Source organism: Capra hircus, chromosome 2 (assembly GCF_001704415.2).
Source record: "Capra hircus breed San Clemente chromosome 2, ASM170441v1, whole genome shotgun sequence".
Classification (NCBI taxonomy): Eukaryota; Metazoa; Chordata; class Mammalia; order Artiodactyla; family Bovidae; genus Capra; species Capra hircus.
The window spans coordinates 40,836,930-40,856,882 of record NC_030809.1 but is presented as its reverse complement, the minus strand read 5'-3'; the positions used below and the strand labels follow the sequence as shown (position 1 = coordinate 40,856,882).

Below are 19,953 nucleotides of genomic sequence, written 5' to 3'. Positions count from 1 at the left end.
ACTCTGGCGCCCAGCTGGAAAGATGTTGGTGTGCACAGTTATATATTGCTATTAAAAGCTCTGCGGTCTCCCTCGTGCCTGTTCCCTGCAGCTAAGAAAAAGTAGTCATTCTTTTCGGTAGGCTTTCTTCACTCTAAATATTTCCAACCGTCCGCGAACAAACACTTTTTGACCTACGAGGGATCCGTAAAATCTCGCGATTCGCTCAGTTCGCGGGGAAACTGTCATGGCCGCGCCTGTCTACAATCACAGGCTTCTGCTCTAAGGTGAGTGGAGGACGAACTTAAGCGGAACAGTTGGTTGTACTACGCCTTAGACTTTTTGCCTTTCGGAGAAAGGTCTCCGAAGTTGCCCGGGAAGTAAGTTGAGGGAGGTGGGTTCATACCAAGAGGCCCGGCTCCGGAAGCACGGACTCCTCACACCGGTTCTGAGACCTGGTGAGACTGGTTGCATCTCTCTCCCAAACGCAGGCCACGAGCAAGCGTCACTTCAGTTTGCTGCTTCCTCCCCTGAACCGTTGTGCTTGTCCAAGGCCTTAACAGTTCGTGTTTAGCTGCTGTTAAATCCTCGGGTTAAAAAGTATCCATCACGGTTAAGCCCTTAATTTTTATTGCCGACATCTCCGTAAAATCTCTTACTGCAAAGAAAGCTTTATATGAAAACTTTCCCGTCAGAAACCCACTTTTTTTTTTTTAAAGACTTATTTATGCATCCACTACTTCCAAAGTAACCTTGCTCCTTTAAGACTGTGTATACACATTGTGGTAGAGGTGGAAGAAGCCCGTATTTGGTAAAATGGTTTTACCCTTTTAAGGTAAATCTTAATGTCTCCCTAAGTCCCCACTTTAGTCTCTGTTACATGGGTTTTATATTTTTAAGTAGAAATTTTACTCTAATTTTTGTTTCTCTTATAACCCCTTCCCCTGCAGGAAAACGACGGCAGACATGAGTTTTTTTTCATATGTAGAGCGACGTGTGTGTCATCTTGATAACTTTAAAGTCTTTTGAAAGTACTTCAGTAACTAGAAAATGAATAACAGAGCGGGTTCCTTTTTATGGAACCTCAGACAAGTCAGTACTTTCGTTCCAGCAGGAAGAACTGTGAGGCTATGTCCTTTGGCATTTTGCAGACCAAATATTACTTATTCAAACTGGAACCGAAGAAACCTCTTAAATACCTTTGGTAATAAAATGCATTCATCTACTAGATATCTGTTTCAGGATGCTTTAATTTTTAAATCAGAAGGTGATGGCTGTCAAAAAAAGGGCATAAGCACGGTAACAGTATTTACAGTTGACAAACTATGTTGTCCTAGAAGACTGTCCTTTGATTCAAAACACTTTCCTGTCTCTGTTAATGAACTGAAGAAAAGCTTTCATCAGGAAGCCTCTGATGAAGATATTCTCACCAAGAGAAGAAAACCAACCCTAATCAGCAGTAAAAAACTGTCTCAGGAGTGTAATTCCCTGAGTGATGTGTTAGATATATTTTCAAAAGCACCTAAATTTCCCAGTAGTAACTATTTCTCAGCCATGTGGACGGTTGCCAAACGCATGTCCGAGGATCAGAAGCGCTTTGAAAAACAATTGATGTTTAACCACCCTGCGTTTAACCAGCTGTGTGAACACGTTATGAGAGAAGCCAAGATCATGTATTTCGACAACCTGCTGTTTAGTCTTCATGCTATAGTGAAGCTTGGGATTCCTCAGAACACTCTGCTTGTACAGACTTTGCTGAGGGTGGTCCAGGTAAAATCAAAAGGAGGTGTAAATATACTCGGTTTAGCAAATCTTGAAAGAATGATAGGAAGTAGACATATAGCCTCCTTGAATGAAACTTATCATTGGAATGGTAGTTTACATTTCTTTCTGCATAAAGACTAATATTCTATGATTTAGATACCTCAAGTTAGCAAGATCTTTCTTTTGCTTTAGAAGTTTATGAACACTTGCCCCATTTTTCTTCTCCGGAGTTGAGTAATAGTGAATAAGCTAAACGGGGAAGAGAGACAAAATATACACGAACAGGTTGGGCAGTTGAAAGGAGGAGAGAAGGGAAGGGAAGGAAGCTAGTATTTATTGACTACCTATATACCTTTTACTTGTGTTGTCCTGTTTAATCTTCACAATAGCTGTGTGAGGTTGGTGTTACTCTAGGAGGTGAAGAAAGAGATATTGTTAAGCAACTTGGCTAAAGTCACAACTACTGAATTTATTTATTCACGCAATAAGTGTTCATTGGCTGTCACCTGTGGATTAGTTATTACACTTGTTACTAGGGATGTAAAGATATGGAGAACATAATTCCTGCCTTTGTAATGTAGAGGGGACAACAGATACTTTGTAGGCAATTGCAAAAATAACCAATATTCATTCATACATTTATGACATTGTAGACACTATGAAATTGTAGCACTGATCATTGGGAATACAATTACAAAATAAGGGCCACATAGAGCAATGAAAGAAAAATATACACAGTGTGTAACCAGGGGCTTCAAACCTAGTTGGGAGAATGCCTCCCTGATGGGAAAAGGTGATGGGGGAGAAGGATACAAGATTACTGTTTGAAGCAGTGATATATACAGAGTTTGAAAGGAGGATGGTCTCATATAATTCTCAGTGTAGCTTTTAAAAGTAGTTATTGTTACTTCTTCCTGATTAGGAAATTTAGGCTTAGAGAGGTTAAATAGCTTGCCCAAGGCCACATATTTGTTAATGTCACCATTTGTGGGTTTTTGATAAATACTTGCTGGTTTAATGAACAAACACCTTGTCACAGTAGAGCTAAAATTCAAGCCCAGTAGGAGATGATGTCTAAGCTGAGTGCAAGGGATGGCCAGCAGTCAGTGAGAAGGTTGATAGCAAAGGAGATGGTGTTTCAAGTAGAGAAGACTATATGTTCAAATCCTGGAGAAAAGTTTGGTGAGCTGAAAGTAGTTCACTGTGGTTGAAGTACAGATTATTGGGGTTATGAGTTTGAGGGAATTGTTAGGAAATTGTTCCTGTGGTTGTCAAGGAGGAGGGGTTGGTGTCATGACAGGGCATGAGGTTCGGGAAAAAAGAGGCTGAATCATAAAGATCCTTTTATGCCTGGCTAAGGAGTTTGCCTTTATGCTATAGGCAGTGGGGATCCACTGGAGTATTTTAAGCAAAGGTCAAGCTGCTCCAGTTAGTATTTAGATCACTCTGTGAGTGGAAAATTTATTGGAAAAATGAAATTGGGTGGGGGAACCACTTTTAGTTTCAAACAAAGGAGTCAGTGTCCTCTTCAATGTCACTGAAATGATACCAGGTTGGCCAAGAAAAAGAATAGTTTCTTTAAGTAATTGTTTACCTCTTAAGAGTGGGCTCTTCAGACTTTGAAACTCAATGATCATAATTAAATAAATTTTTTTTAAAGATAGGAATTTCCTGAGGATGATCTGACATGTATCCTATCGAGTTTGTAGATATTTGAGAGTTTTAAACTTTTAACATTACTGTGATTTCCGTATGTTTTCAACCAGTAACTAATTTGTATTGTGTGTGTTTATTTAAACTGCAGAATATCTGTGTTTTTTGGTAGACTCTGTTCCCTATATAGTTACTTAAAAGTAATTGCAGTAAGTCACTTTACCTTGTCAGTGATTCTCTAAATGAATTTTGGACAGGTATTCCCATCATCATAGTATCTTCATTGGTGAAATATGACCAGTGGGTATTTGGGGTCAGATTATCTATACATATAATTGTATCTCACTAACGTGGGAATGTTGCAAAGACATTTTAGTTAGGTATGAAATATATCATCAGTGAAGCTTGCCCTTCAAACACCTAGCCAGGTGGTCTTGTCTTTTCTAGGAGATATTGGTAGAATGCTATAATGGAAACCCTCTCATGGGAATGAGACCTTTTTCCCTTCCAGCAGTATCCATTTCTTATCAATATTTGCTTCTGATTTGAGGCATTGTGGCTTGTTGGTCATGTAATTTTAGCAAACGAGCATACATCTTGCAGGTGTGATTACAAGTACTCTTGTGAGGTGTATAGACTAGTGATTAAATTGTAGAGCACTAGGTGAGCTTTGCTATTACTGTTCACTTTCTAAATTAGGCCCTTTCTGGAACTAAAGTAATACCCTGATTCAAAGGGTTTGAAAGAAGGATCCAGGGGGCCAGGGTTCCTCTTGAGATCAAGATAGTGGTGGTAAAATGTGACAGCAGATGTGAATTAGAAAGTTTACAACTGAGGTTGCAGTTTGATACTCAGGAAAGAATATAGGGAAATTGTAAGCACAGCAATGTAAGATTCACGAGGGGTGGGAAAACTGTCCTGTGGCTTATTACTGCACTTTTCACCATGATGGCCTTCGGTCTCAAGAAGGGGTAAAAATAATGCTTGATGAAAGTTATTTCAGAAGTGGAGGAATATAATCAATGTCAAATCATTTTCAGTGGTAATTGAAAGTGTAAAGAAATTGTTGATACAAAAAGAATGTGTATCAATTATTTGAAAAGTTCACTTACATATAACATCTGATTTTCCAAAGTTGCTGTTTATTGTGGACTGACTCTGAATAATTGGTTTGATACTTAATCCTTTAGTTGAAAGCATCAGTTCAGTGGTTTTGCTTGGGTGAGGTCATCTACTATGAACTCGTTACCTATAGTGTTTTTGTGATTACATTTCAATAGGAACGTATCAACGAGTGTGATGAGAAATGTCTTTCAGTTTTGTCAACTATCTTAAACACAATGGAGCCATGCAAGAATGTGGATGTTCTTTTGGCAGGATTGCGGTGAGAACTCTCTTACACTTTCTTCAAGTGGCTTTCTCTTTTTCTGTTATCTCAAATCAAAAACCAAGATGAAAATTGAACAACTTTTTTTTTTTTTTAAGTGGGAGCATAAAAAACTTTGTTGGTGGCGGTGGCAGTTTGGTTGCTAAGTTGTGTCAGACTCTTGCGACCCCATGGACTGTAGCCTGCCAGGCTCCTCTGTCCATGGGATTCTCCAGGCAAGAATACTGTAGTGGGTTGCCATTTCCTTCTCCAGGGGATCTTTCTGACCTGGGAATCAAACCCAGGTCTCCTGCATTGTAGGCAGATTCTTTACCAACTGACCTACAAGGGAAGCTGGTCTCTAATAGCTTATTAAACTTAAATCCTGACTTTGGAACAGGTGAAGCTAGAAATAATGCTTCTTTCAGGATTCAGTATAAGAAAAAGTGTGGACAACATTAAAATTATCTTAAAACATAGTATTAACATGGGCCGGGGGAGAACTGATACATGCTCAGTTCATAATGGTTATTTGGGCACTATGTGGGGGTCACATGACAGTAGCCCAGCTTGCAAAGGAGGTTGAGTTTTTATAAAATTGATGCACCTAATCTTATGTCATAGGTTTATGAAAATAATTTTTAATTCCCAATTTCATGACTATGCATTGGGATGTCTTAATATAATCTCCTGGTGTTTGTTTATGCACAAAGATAGCAAAATAATGTGAGAGAAAAGAATACCGGTCAAGTCCTAGAGCTTTCACTAACTGTTTAAACTCTTGTGGGCAGATATTTCATTTCTTTGGGCTTCATATTCCTTGCCTGTAAGTAGGAACTGGACCAACTGACTTTTAAGATTTCTCTTCTTGTTTTAAGATCCTAAGACTGTGGTATTTGTTGTGTTTGATGACAGGATGCTAGTTGATGAGCAAGTTTGGAAAATAAAACATATCTTCACATTACAAACTGTAATGAGAAGTATTGGAAAAGATGCTCCGATTGGTCTTAAAAGGAAATTGGAGGTAATACTTTCTGAATTTTCTCTGTTGGGTAAAATTTGAAAAAGGTATTTCCTGTGATTTGCTATCATCTCCTAAAGTCAGTTTATTAGGAGGACATTGTTATGCTTTTGGATATAACTTTGCTTAAGTGGAATAATAGAAATATTTATGTATATGTGTTTATATACCTTCATATGTCTGAGTCATTTTGCTCAAACTTTATCCTTTTTTATTTAAATATGAGATTTTAATTTATTTTACCACAAATGATAAAATTTATTTTTCTTTAGATGAAAGCCTTGAAAGAATTAGACCAGTTCTCTGTTTTGAATTGCCAGCACATGTTTTCAGTGCTGGCCGCCATGAATCACCGTTCCATTATCCTTCTGAATGAGTGCAGTAAGAGAGTCACAAGTAAGGGGAATTTTTCTTACATGGTTTATAGCATCCGATCTGTTCTGAACTATATTTGTTTTGTTTGTTTGCTGTTATATGAAAAAATATCTGATGATATCGTTAGATCTAAAGTTTATTTTTACCTATAATTGTTTTTTTTTTTACAAAATACAGTGCTGTTTTTCTAAAAAAAGTGCTGGGTATATAGTATTTTGAATCTTACAGTCAAAATCATCTGGTAATTTTTGTTTATCTAACTCATTCTTAAAGGTAACATCCATGGGTGTCCTTTTAAAATATTGATCAACATATTGCAGTCTTGCAAGGACCTCCAATATATTAATATAGATCTTTTTAAAGGAATAGCAGATTATGTGGCTACAACTTTTGACATCTGGAAGTTGAAAAAAGTAAGTATGTTAATAGTTTAGAATAAGTCTCAGAAACTTTCAAGAAATGTATTAATTTATTAATTTGTGGATAGCCTTCTCTATCATTTTAAAGTGGTTTAGATTCCAAAATATTCCAATGCTGAATTGGTTTTGAAAAATTAGCTCCTTACAATTTCTGTCTGAGTGTTACCTATTATATACTGTTCAACATCTTGATCATCTTTCTGTCTGAAACAAAAATTGTATTGCCAAAGTCTGTTTTTCATAATATTATATGGTACTTTGATTGGATACTAAGGATTATTTCTGCCTTTCTATGTTTCCTTTGTTAGATTTAGAATAATAAGAATAGGTAATATGACGGGCTTAAGCTTTTTGAAGAATAAAATGTCATTACTGTCTTCTATGTATGGAAAGTTTGCTTGGTTCTTCAAGGGTAAGAGCCTTTAAGTTCAGGCCTGTGTTAATAATAAAATGTCTAAATGAAGCAACTGGTAAAAGCTGCTTTTATAGTGAAGCCGAGGTAACCATGTTAGATTACTGGCTTAGTTCTCTTTGGAGATTGAGGTGAATATTGTGTTTACTATGGAAATTGATTTTGAAAAGAGAAGTCCTTATTGTAAGAATGATAAAGAGGGAAATGAGAGGTGAAGTCGAACTTTTATTTTAATCAATGTATTTCAGCTCTATTCTCACTTCTAGTATTTAATATTGAACATAGAAATTTTTGAGTTATCTTGTTATCTATTAGAATATAGGAAGTGTCTAGGTTTGGAAAGGAGAGCAGTTTGAAATTGACTTGGTCATTTTGAAAAACTTCAGAAGAGGGATATTTAAAGGTAATTTGCAGAGATTTTGTGTGAAAAGCATGTAGGAAAGGATTTATTTTAAATGACATTGGAAATGAGAACCATTGTGTGCTCTACTTCTCGGCTTATAAAAAGAGGTGGCTTATTAACTTGATATTTTATAAGGGAAAGATAATTACTCCTTTTAAGGGAATATTTTTCAATCAGGACAATTCTGTTGCTATTTAAACTGTTTGAAATCGGAAAGATTTCTGATAACACTGTAATTCTTAAGAAGTTTTTCCTCAGTTCTTTCTGTTTTTTAGGTTCTTTTTCTCCTCATTTTATTTGAAAACTTTGGCTTTCGACCTGTTGGTTTGATGGACTTATTTATAAAGAAAGCAGCAGATGAACCTGGCTTCCTAAATGTGAAAAGCCTTGTCGGTATTCTTAATGTATATTCTTCTCTCAATCACTTCTACAAATGCCAGACCCACGAGTATGTACTTGTTCATTTTTCCTTTTTTATTGCCGCATATCGTATTTATAGAAAAGATTAGCAAAGCTCAATGAGTCCTCACAAGCAAACCCATCCCTGTCCAGAAATAAAACATAATATTCTTTATTTATGAAGGTAGACAGTTTTATCTTTGATAAAGATACACACTTTGCTTTTGTTCTTTTGTTGTTGTTCTTTGCAGTGTATTTGATAATTCAGTGTAGGAGACTTCGTTTCAAGCTTTTACCCAACTTATTCCCTTAGCACCCTAGTTTATAGTTCAGTTTTGACCCCAGCTCTTTATTTGGTCCCAAACTACCGCTTTCTGTTCTTTTCATTTTAACTCCAATTATACATTTCTGCTAATAAACACAGCAATTTCTCAGAGGTGCCAGACTCTTTCAGACCTCTTCTTTCCACCCAGAACATCTTTCTTTCTCTAGATCAGTTAAGGGTTTGTCAAAAACCAGAAACGTATATAACATGTCATTTGTTAGAAGAGTGATTAAAAGTGCAGACCCAGGAGACATCTTGCTTAGGTTTGAATCTTAGTTCTGCCATTCATTATCTACTTAACTTTACCTTCCCTGTAACTTACCTAAACCTCAGTTTCTTCATCTGTTAAAATGGGGATGAATAATGACTTATTTCTAATCATACTGCACAATTATATAATCATTGTTATGAGGATCAAGTGAGTTAACCTGTGTCAGAATCTTAAGGCAGTGCCTGATACACAGTAATTATTAGATTAAGGCCTTGAAGGAATAAACTGTGGCAGTTCTGAGGGTCTCAGTGGCAGGGTTCACAGGTCATTTCTTGGCCACCAAGTGGCTTGGCTCCCAGCTTATGCAGTGGTTAAGAATCCCCCTGCCAATGCAGGAGACGCAAGAGACACGGGCTCAGTTCCTGGGTTGGGAAGATCCCCTGGGGTAGGAAATGGCAACCCGCTTTAGTATTCTTGCCTGGAGTATCCCATGGACAGAAGAGCCTGGAAAGCTACATTCCATGGGGTTGCAAAGAGTTGGACATGGCTGAGCAACTGAGCATGCATGCCCAGCTTGGCTCCATCAGCTTTTTGTCCCTGTGGTTTTTTTTCTCAAGATCTAGATTTACAGAAGAGAAAATCTGATTGAGCGAGTTTGGGTCACATGCCTGTTTCTTTGGCTCTGGTGATCAAAGAAATGCTGGGCCAAGAAAAGCAGCTCCTCACTGTTCCCTCCATTGTTCCAAAAAGACTCACTTTCTATATGTGTCCTGTGCTTTCCCTTATGTCTCCATCAGAGCCCCTGTGCTTGTCATGTCTTATATAAATCTCCGGTGGAACCTTGACACAGCTGCAGTTATTTGTCAATAAACCTCTCTCCACAATTGCAGAGCTTTCTAGTGTCAGACCCAGGTGCCTGTGTTTCTAAACGTAGCACAGAGCCTGGCACAGAATAGACATGAAATAAAGGCTGAAAAGATTCTCCCCAAATTCAGCCTTCCTCTACTACCCACTCTTGGTTTTATTATGAAGCTGGCTCCTATGTTCCTCCTGCCCCTTCTTGACAAATACTGTTAAGATGTGAAAGTGAAAAGTGTGAAATTGTTAGTCGCTCAGTTGTGCCTGACTCTTTGCGACCCCATGGACTTGTAGCCTGCCAGGCTCCTCTGTCCATGGGTTTCTCCAGGCAAGAATACTGGAGTAAGTAGCATTGTTAAGCTGAGTAGTAATTAAAACTCCAGAAACAGTCGCATGAATTCCGTAGAATTTAGAGAACAAACACTGAATAGTTAGGGAGTTTTTCAGTTGACTGTAGGTGTCCCAGGAGATAATTTGGTCCAGTAAAATTGTTACGTTGGAAATAGAGGATGGATAACAAAGGTAACCCTAAGTAGCTACACAGGTTAGGAAATTCAGCAAAACACAACTAGGAACAGGTCATACTGAGGGGGAACCGTGAATGTTGTACTTGTCTGTCTGCTCTGCTTTCGTCTGACTCGTTGGTTCTCAATTGGCCATGGTTTTGCCTCCTAGGGGACATTTGGCAGTATCTGGGGACGTTAGTTTTTGTGTGGCTGGGGAGGTGGGGGGAGAGGGTTGTTGTACACTCTCTAGTGGGTGGAGGCTGGGGATGCTGCCAGTGCCCTACTGTGCACGAGTCAGCACTGCAACAGCGAATTATCCAGGCCAGATTGTCAGCCGTGCTGAGACTGAGGAACTGCGGTTTCACCCTACCCTCCTACCTCAGCATTTCTCCTTTGGAGAAGTAGGAGTGATAAGAGTCGCTAATAGATTGAGATTAATCAATAAGAAATTCCTGAATGTCCATGAATGTGCAGTTGCCTGAAGTTGGTATTTTGAGGACTATAAATAAAGAAGTTTGTGTTCTCCATCCTTCTTAGGATAGAGAAGGAGACAAGTCATGTATATTGAGAGGAAGGCAATGTGATAGGTACCAAATGAGTGCTTTATGGAGGAAGGAGAAAGGAAGATGGCCTCCTAGGGTGGAATGGCAAAGGTTTTAGGAGCAGTAACTCGAAGCATTTGGGAAGTGAGTTGGCTGGAAGAGATGGATTAGGTAGGAGAGTTGTAGAAAATTTGACTTAGCACTTTGTATATCCACATGCTGTTCCTTAATCATTTTATTTATGTTATGGCCTCTGGTAAAGAGAATGTGCTAAATCTAGAATATCTTCCTGGGTTTGAAGCCCTAGGAAGACCTAGGAAGAAAACATGTACCATTTCAACTCTGTCACTCCAGTCCTTTGGTTTCTTCTCTTTTTGATCTGTGCTTGCCACCCTGTAGATAATCCCGGATTGCACCTCTGGCCATCAGTGTGCTCCTGAGCTCCGGGTTGTATATGGTCACCGGAGATTCCACAGGGGTCTCAAGATCAGTAATTCTGAAAGTCAGCTCATTCTTGGTCTTTTGTTTGTTTTGTTTACTGTTTATCAAGTACCATGTCAAGTGTTTTTTTTTAAACCACTTTGTGTGCTTGGCTACTCATTCGTGTCCAACCCTTTACAACCCATGGCCTCCTCTGTCTATGGGATTCTCCAGGCAAGAGTACTGGAGTGGGTTGCCATTTCCTGCTCCACTCTATTGAGGTATGAGTAACAGCATGTAGAGAGCTGTGCATAGTCAATGTTTACAACTTGGTGAATTTTTAGCTGATTATTTTTGACTCTTTCTTTTCCAATAACATTATCCTCTTTCTCCTCTAATTGTATTTGTTCATTTAGTCAGAAAACTTGTATTAAGTGCTCAGGTACTTAAGACAAAAGTGAGTAAGACATAATCCTTTTTTGCCAGATGATTCTATATAATGGGTAACGTAGACATAAGTTGGCGATTAAATATAGCATGAACATGGAAGTGGCGGAGTTTTGTACAGGTTACCTAGGGATAGAGGAGGAATGTGCCAGGATGCTATCCTGGTGAAGTAGAAAGTCAGGGCAGATGTCAAGCGTCCTCCCTGGAGGAGGTGGTACCTGAGCAGATCTTAAAAGATGGATACATAGGAGGTAGCCATGGAAAGAGCATCCGGTGTAGAAAGGACTATATTCAAGTCAGGAGGGAAAGAAGCAGCGGACTACGTGCAGGGAATGACGCAGATTGTAGTGTTGCAGAAGGTGAAGTGTGGCACGAGGAGTGGGAGGGGGGATCACCCCTCGGGCTCCAGACCAGCCCTTGTGGCTGCCTCCTCCAGACCCCATCAGCTTCTCCTTTGCCTCACTGTTGTCTCTAGGACCTACCACAGCCTTTCTCGTCATCCATTTCCTCCCGCCATGGGATCTCCCAGTCGATCTCAGACAGTTCCCTTTGTGGCTCACTGTTACTAAGGGCTTACTTCAGGGCACACGTGCCCTGCGCCTCACTGGTCACTTAGCACAGCGTGAATAGGATACACTTTCAGGGCTCCCATTTCTGTGCTTAGTTTCAAGTGGTCTTTGCTTTTGCCATCTTTTCTACTTACTGTAATTCTCCTTATCCCCAAAGCCACCCTGTCTACATTCTTTCCTGTACACTAGCAGAGTACTTTGCAGGCACTACTTTTTTTTTCTGGTATAATGAAATATAACTTAGGCCTTAAGAGTCAAACTGACCTGGGTTCAAAAGTGTGTCTCGGCCCTTTATTAGCAGTGTCACACTGGGCCCATGGCCTCAACTAACCTTGATTTCCCTTCTCCTCATCTGTGCTCAGTTATCCTACATAACCGTAGCTGAGGTGGTACGATTAGGCCTGTGGTTCTTTCAGCTCAGAGCATTAATAGCAACAGAATTTTAATAGGTTATAAACCTGAAGTGGCATTCCAGGCCTTGTAGATTTACTCAGGATAAAAGCCTAGCACTGTGGTTAAAAGGCTCTGGACCCTAACAGCTTGGATTTCAGGGTTGGCCCTGCTGCTTCCTGGCTGTGTCCCTTGGACGAGTTACTCGACCTCACTGAGCCTATTTACTCATTTTTCTTATGAGGATAATAATGACAGCTATCTCATAGAGTTTGAATGGGAATTAAATGAGTTAAAGCCTATAAATATCTGCTCTATGTAAGCCATACCATGGCAGCTCACCTTTATTGAATGTGTGTATTTGTTATGAGAGTCAGCTGACCTGAAAGATGTGTGAAGACCTAGTGCAGATGCAAGCCTGTGGTTTTATCCACTGAAAGCCATTGGTCCTGTGACACCTCACTAGCGCTATTACGATCTTGTCTTTTCATTTGTAAGCCAAGTTTCCTTTCTGCCCCTCTAGGTTCCTAGAAGTTATGGCCAGTGCTCTGACTGGTAGTCTTCACCACATATCTTCTGAAAACCTGTTGAATGCAGTGTGTTCATTTTGCTTTATGAACCATTTTCCCCTGGCCCTCATTAATCAGCTTCTTCAGAAGGACATCATTGATGATCTGCTGACGTCAGGTAGGATGTCAGTGTGCAGTGTGACTGAAATAAGGCAGTACTGCCAGGCTACCTGGTGATTCTCAATAGGGGCTCAGTTGCAGCAGTGTCAGTTAAACCTTCTGGAGCAGGTGCTCCTAATGAAAGGACCAAAGATGGTGACATCAAAGGGCTATGCTTTAAGCCAGCAAACCTGTAAAGTCAAGTCGCTCAGTTGTGTCCTACTCTTTGTGACCCATGGACTATACAGTCCATGCAATTCTCCAGGCCAGAATACTGGAGTGGGTAGCCTTTCTCTTCTCCAGGGGATCTTCCCAACCCAGGGATCGAATCCAGGTCTCCTGCATTGCAGCTTTACCAGCTGAGCCACCAGGGAAGCCCAAGAATACTGGAGTGTGTAGCCTATCTCTTCTCTAGCGGATCTTCCCAACCCAGAAGTTGAACCAGGGTCTTCTGTGTTGCAGGCAGATTCTTTACCAACTGAGCTATGAGGGAAGTCCCTGTGGAGCCTCCTTTAATGACAGACCCTGCACATAGCTGGCAGGAGTAAGAAACACATCGTCACTGTTTTTTTTACTTACACTTTATGCACCTATACAAAGACTAAATGTTCAAGTTGCTCTTTATGTCCATATCAGAGGTATTTATACTTCTAATCTTTACATGTCACATTTGAAGCCAAGTTTAGTCAACTTTTGCAGCTATAAAGCTTTGCCACCCATGGTCTGTAATGAGGGCACAGCTGTTAGATTAAGAAACCAAATAGTTAGCAAAGTAATGAATTTATTTTCTCTTAAAACCAAAATTAATTGTTTACTTTTGGTTTTTACTATTAAAGAAGGAAAATCAGGGACTTCCCTGGTGGTTCAGTGGCTAAGACTCCACGCCCCCAATGCAGGGGGCCTGCGTTTGATCCCTGGTCAGGGAACTAGACCCCACATGTGCAATTGAGACCCGATGCAGCCAAATAAATAAATATTATTATTATTCTTTTTTTTTTTTAAAGGGAAAAGCAGTATCAGGCTTATGCCCATGTTCATTTGCTTCATCGTGTTTGACTCCTTTGCAATGCCATGGACTGTAGCCTGCTAGGCTCCTCTGTCCATGGGATTCTCCAGGCAAGAATACTGGAGTGGGTTGCTGTTTCCTGCTCTGGGGGATCTTCCCAACTCAGGGATCGAACCCAAATCTCTTGGGTCTCCTACATTGGCAGGTGGCTTCTTTACCATTGCACCACCTGGGAAGCCCATATCTGGGAAATAGGGTTATTTGAAATCCTTTCAAAAACAGTGGAATGAAATTTCAGAGTTGAAGTGTGGCAGAGGAATACTATGTGCTGATTTTTCAAGCAGTCTAATGTAGGGAAAGCAGCTGTGAACCCAGGAGACTTGAATTCTAGTTCCAACTTTGCCCTTAGTTAATGAGGGTGCTTTTTAACATTCTTGAGCATTTCCTCATCAGTTCAGTGAAGAGTGAGGAAATTTTTCAAGGAAAAATACTTGAAAGGTATTTTAAACCTTAAAACCTTATCGGGTACAGGCACAGATCTACACACTGTGGGAACTTGGGGGACATAGAGAATCCCTCCTGATAAGAAGCAAATAATCAGAATTATAGGTACATTAATACAGTTTCTTTAATGTGACATTACTATTTTTCTTAACTACATTTTTTTTTTAGGTGACGTGGAGAGGAATGTTCACAGGCTTCATGTTGTGGCTGCTTGTCTAAAACTTGATGATGCTCCTTGTCACAAGGACCTGGACTTGGTGTTGCCACGGTTGCCCCCAACAACCTTCTGTCCACAGCCAAAGGTTGCCGCAGTGCTGAGTGACCTTCTGGGGGAAGGGTGCTTCTCACAAAGTGTACAGTTGCCACATAATTATTTTATTGGTATGGGACTTTATATGAGCTTCTTCTGTTTTACTTTATATTTATTTTTTTCTGACAAAAGATTAGGAGTTTACTGCAGCAGCTTAGTGTGGTGCAGAGTTGGCCCTGGAGCTGGACTACCTGGGTGTGGATTTTCACTCCCCGGCTTACTAGTGCCCTGCTTTCAGCACTCGCAAGCCTCTTTCCTTATGTGTAAAATGGCAGTAATAATAGCACCCACCCCATACGGTTCTTGTGACCTACAAATGAGACAATACATGTAAAATCCAGACTAGTATCTGGCACGTGTAAGTAAGCTCAGTATACCTTAGCTGTTGCCATTGTCATTATTGGTAGTAGTAGTAGTCGTTTTTAAACAAAAAAATCACTGAGCAGTGTTTGAAAAATTAGTATCAATTTCTTTTTCTTCCAGATTTTGAAATCAGAATGGATGCTAACCGGACCCAAGTGCTTCCATTTTCTGATGTGGACGTGGTAACTTCTACAGATATTCAGAGGTTGTTTACACATACTCATCTGCTGAGCTGTCTGTATTTAAATCTTAATTCTCAAAGACTTTGTATTAAATAGCAGTAACAATACAAAGACTTTCTATTTGTATGGAGCCTGTTGCGTACCTAGGGATGTCTCATCCATTAGTCTACTCCTTAGGTATGTATGTAGGCACTGCGGTTGAGGACTGTGGGTTGGAGTTGGCCATTTAATGAAACAGGCAGTTCTAAAAAATTAGGATTTAAAGCTAAACAGTGCAATCAAACAACATTGACATAATTGAAACCATCAGCACAGTGTGAATTTTTGACAAGATAATGAAATAGTGATCCTAAAGAATTAAGACTTCTACCCAAATAAAATACCCAGTATAAATATTTTGTTCTACCAGTCAAACCTATCAAAAGGTAGAAAAACTTTAGTTTTTTAATTAAGGTATATTGTATGTGGATCAAACCATATTGAGGTTAATTAGAAGTAGTTGCCTTGCCTCACACAGTACAGAAGGTGTCTCTGGGATAAATTGATGCTGTTCCCCAAGAGCACGTTCTGCCTTGTAAGCAGCTGGATCAGGTCGTGTTGCGCACACCCTGTGTTCACACCCCGTGTTCAGTCAGCCTTTGTGGAATGGCTTTGCTAGGGCCTGCAGGGCACACAGAGCTGAGTCAGATGGATCCTGACCCCAGGCGACTTACATCCCCTACTGCTTTGTAGGACATGAATACGTAGAGAGAGGTACAGAAGAAAGTCTGTAGGGATTCAGGCTCTTTATCTGCCCATCACTTCCCACTCACAGCTCTGTAACTTTGGCTCCTTTGCAAGTCCATCTACATTGCTCCTTGGCCGTCTTTTTCAGCCTCTATCTTCCCTATACGTGGCGCCTATCTCCCCTTAAGGAAAGCCTTTCTCTCTGGCCTCATTGGAAGATCGTTTTTCTTTTTCTGGAATTCAGCTGTTCTGGCATAATAATATAATGTAATAGCTCTCAGCCTAAAGTACTGAGAAGAAATGAGAAATCAGTGTTCCTTTAAAGATATAAAATGTATTTATCTTTATCTCAGGTAACAGAATAGTATCACAGGAAACAGTAAGGATACAAATGTCTTTTTCCCCCAGTGAACTTAATCTTTCCAAAAGGCTGTGAACAATGAAAAAAAAATTACACCTTCAGTTTTTTTTACACATACAGATATCTTTTCAACAGTCTTGTCTATCTCTTGTTTTTGGTCTCCCTATCCTGGTTTTTAAATGCTTCTCTCTTGGGGAGACAATATGTACAAACAGAGCATTTTCCATTTAGTGTTATCTACACCAATACTTCTAGTGGCATAAATAATTATATTTAGATCAGCGATTACCTCTGTATAAGAAACCCCTAAAATGGGTGCTTTCATATCTGGAAATTTTCCTCATGAAGAATGTAGCCATTCTTAAGGATGGTTAAGATACTATTTGTATAAAACATCTTTATAAGCTTTTGGTTCCTAAGTAGCCTTCACATACTGAAATGTCTGCACAGGCCAGGTAATGAGGAAGTGAAGGGCTAGTACAGGAGGGAACGGTGAGGAATGTGGTCAGTGGAGGGCTCAGCTTTGAAATCTCCAAAGAACAAGAATACAGCAAGGTTGTACACAGTCATCTCATTAGTAACTAGTTTGTCTTTTTGTTTTCAGAGTAGCTGTACTCTGTGTTCCTAAATCTGCTTACTGTTTGGATTCAACCCACCCCAAAGGATACCTTGCTATGAAAATGCGGCATTTGAAAATAATGGGTTTTCATGTAATCTTGGTAAGAAAAATTGCAAATGAAATCATCTTCAATTACTGATATTCATTCTGCCAGGAATGTTATGGTTGAAGTTGGTTACCAGGACTAGAAAAACTGCCAACAGTACTGGAATAAGTGTTTTGCTGATTGTTTTCTTTGAAAAAGAACATTTCTGGTACATGATTTTGTTTCTGCTCAGTTGATTACTAGTCATTTACTCGGGGTTTGATAATTTAACCTTTTTTTTAAGTGGAAAAATGTAAATAATGTTTTTTCCTATTTAAGAACATGAAACCATATTCAGTTTCTAGGTTATCTTAAACAGGAGAAGAAAAGATGTTGATTAAAGCTTTGTTTTCATGGGTCAGTGTGAGGCCATTAAGGATATTTCTCACTAGAAAATGCTGGAGGGTTGTAAGAGGATAGTTCTTCCCTCTCTGTACTTCATTTGATTCTGAACACCAAAACTTGAGCAGCCTCAAGATATCTGTATGGAGTGAGGACCATACAAATAAGTTTATATTTATATTAATGTTAGGATCAATCTAAATGCCAGTCATTTGGTCCTGCATATAATGTGAAATGTAAACATTTGAATCTTCGTTATGATACTTTAGTATCTAAAACTGGATCATGCCTGGATTATCAAGGTTAAGATGGCCCGTTTCTCTAATGAGCTAATCTGTAACACTTTTTTTTTTTCATATTGGCTATTATGTATATTCTAAGGAAGATTATCCCAAAAAAGAAATGTTTGCACCCTTTAGAGGACCTTTAAAGTTTTTGTAACTTTCACTGTGAGAGCTTTCTTCAGCCCTAGTATATATAGTCATCACTAAACTTTTTAAAATGTGCATAAATTGTAAGTGGTTGGCTTGATGTTATTTTAATATCCTTGGGTGTCAAAACTAGCTTTTATATGTCATCATCTTCCTGCAAGCTGATTATTTTCCTCTTTCTTTGGTAAGGTCAATAATTGGGAGGTGGAAAAGCTAGAGATGAAGGATGCAGCCACAGTTTTGAAGACTGAAATCTACTCACCCAAAGCACTGTCTGCTGCTGATAGACATTTGCAAAGCACATGTTAGAGTGAAAAGCAACCTTTTAATGTTTGGAGACCTGAATTTGTAAAAATAACTTTAATAAATACTATCATTCAGTTGTCGATGTAATTTACCTGACTGCTCACTATCATACAAAGTGTTACTTCAGTTCACTGTTAAAATTAGTATTAAGAATGAAAGAAATGTTGTTACTGGCTCTTTAGAATATGCTGAGAAAATTCCAGAAGGGTCATCATTGCAGTAGTACCTATTCCTTCCAGTACCCAGATACCCACCAGATTCATGAGCTGTAGATTTTACTGTTTCTCATTAGCTTTGATGCATTAAAAACTGGTTTCTTAGTTGTGACGGTTTGCAGGTAATTTGGTGTGGGCAGTCCTCGGCTTGGAATCTAAGCTATTTTAGGACTCAGTTATGGACAACATTTTCAAGCACTGGCCACAAAGCAATTGGACTAGGTTCTCCAGTTCAGTTCATTTCAGTCACTCAGTCGTGTCCAACTCCTTGCGACTCCATGAATCCCAGCACACCAGGCCTCCCTGTCCATAACCAACTCCCGGAGTTCACTCAAACTCATGTCCATTGAGTCGGTGATGGCCTCCAACCATCTCATCCTCTATCGTCCCCTTCTCCTCCTGCCCCCAATCCCTCCCAGCATCAGGGTCTTTTCCAATGAGTCAACTCTTCGCATCGGGTGGCCAAAGTATTGGAGTTTCAGCTTTAGCATCAGTCCTTCCAGTGAACACCCAGGACTGATCTCCTTTAGGATGGACTGGTTGGATCTCCTTGCACTCCAAGAGACTCTCAAGAGTCTTCTCCAACACCACAGTTCAAAAGCATCAATTCTTCGGCACTCAGCCTTCTTCACAGTCCAACTCTCATATCCATACTTGACCATTGGAAAAACCATAGCCTTGACTAGACAGACCTTTGTTGGCAAAGTAATGTCTTTGATTTTCAATATGCTATCTAGGTTGGTCATAACTTTCCTTCCAAAGAGTAAGCGTCTTTTAATTTCATGGCTGCAATCACCATCTGCAGTGATTTTGGAGCCCCCCAAAAATAAAGTCTGACACTGTTTCCACTGTTTCCCCATCTGTTTCCCATGAAGTGATGGGACCAGATGTCATCTTAATTTTCTGAATGTTGAGCTTTAAGCCAACTTTTTCACTCTCCTCTTCACTTTCATCAAGAGGCTTTTTAGTTCCTCTTCACTTTCTGCCATAAAGGTGGTATCATCTGCATATCTGAGGTTATTGATATTTCTCCCAGCAATCTTGATTCCAGCTTGTGATTCTTCCAGCCCGTGCTTCTTCCAGCCCAGCGTTTCTCATGATGTACTCTGCCTGTAAGTTAAATAAGCAGGGTGGTAATACACAGCCTTGAGTACTCCTCCTATTTGGAACCAGTCTGTTGTTCCATATCCAGTTCTAACTGTTGCTTCCTGACCTGCATATAGGTTTCTCAAGAGGCAGGTCAGGTGGTCTGGTATTCCCATCTCTTTCAGAATTTTCCAGTTTATTGTGATCCACACAGTCAAAGGCAAGTTAAAAATATATAAAAATTAAGGAGGTAGCATGTTAAAAATGAGTGAGTATCAGGCATCTGCAGTTGTAAGAAGCATTCTAGGTGGAAGTGGTTTGTGGACCAAACTAAGAGAAACAGAGATGAGATAACACAGAGATAGCAAGTAGTCCAAATTCCTTAAGACTGATAGGCTGTGGGTTGCCTCTGTTAAGGTCATTCCTTTCTTCCTTTCTCCCTCTTCCCCTCTGTGCTCATCATTTCACAAATTCTTTTAAACTAAATATATATAGCTGAACTCTTGTGAGCCAGACCTGGGGGCTATTTTTCAGTTATGTGTGTAATTCTTTTGTGGAAATACTTGTTCATGTTTGTCATATGCCTGTCTGTCTAATATTTGAGTTGCTGGGGATGTAGCAGGTTTTACCATGTGTATGTTGGTATTATTTTACCCCATGCAAAAGTCTGAATGTTTGTGCCTCACCCCC

The 19,953-nt window shown here is 39.7% G+C and overlaps 1 protein-coding gene across 1 annotated transcript; it reads left to right on the top strand.

Annotated features, from left to right (window-relative positions):
• FASTKD2 (FAST kinase domains 2) lies at nt 146–18,049 on the top strand. Its single transcript, XM_005676424.3, has 12 exons — nt 146–266; nt 930–1,749; nt 4,677–4,780; nt 5,678–5,786; nt 6,056–6,179; nt 6,432–6,571; nt 7,668–7,840; nt 12,583–12,746; nt 14,406–14,618; nt 15,031–15,115; nt 16,784–16,898; nt 17,846–18,049. Exons 2-12 carry the CDS (start codon nt 1,030–1,032, stop codon nt 17,963–17,965), a joined length of 2,067 nt encoding a protein of 688 aa, XP_005676481.2. The 5' UTR covers nt 146–266; nt 930–1,029; the 3' UTR covers nt 17,966–18,049.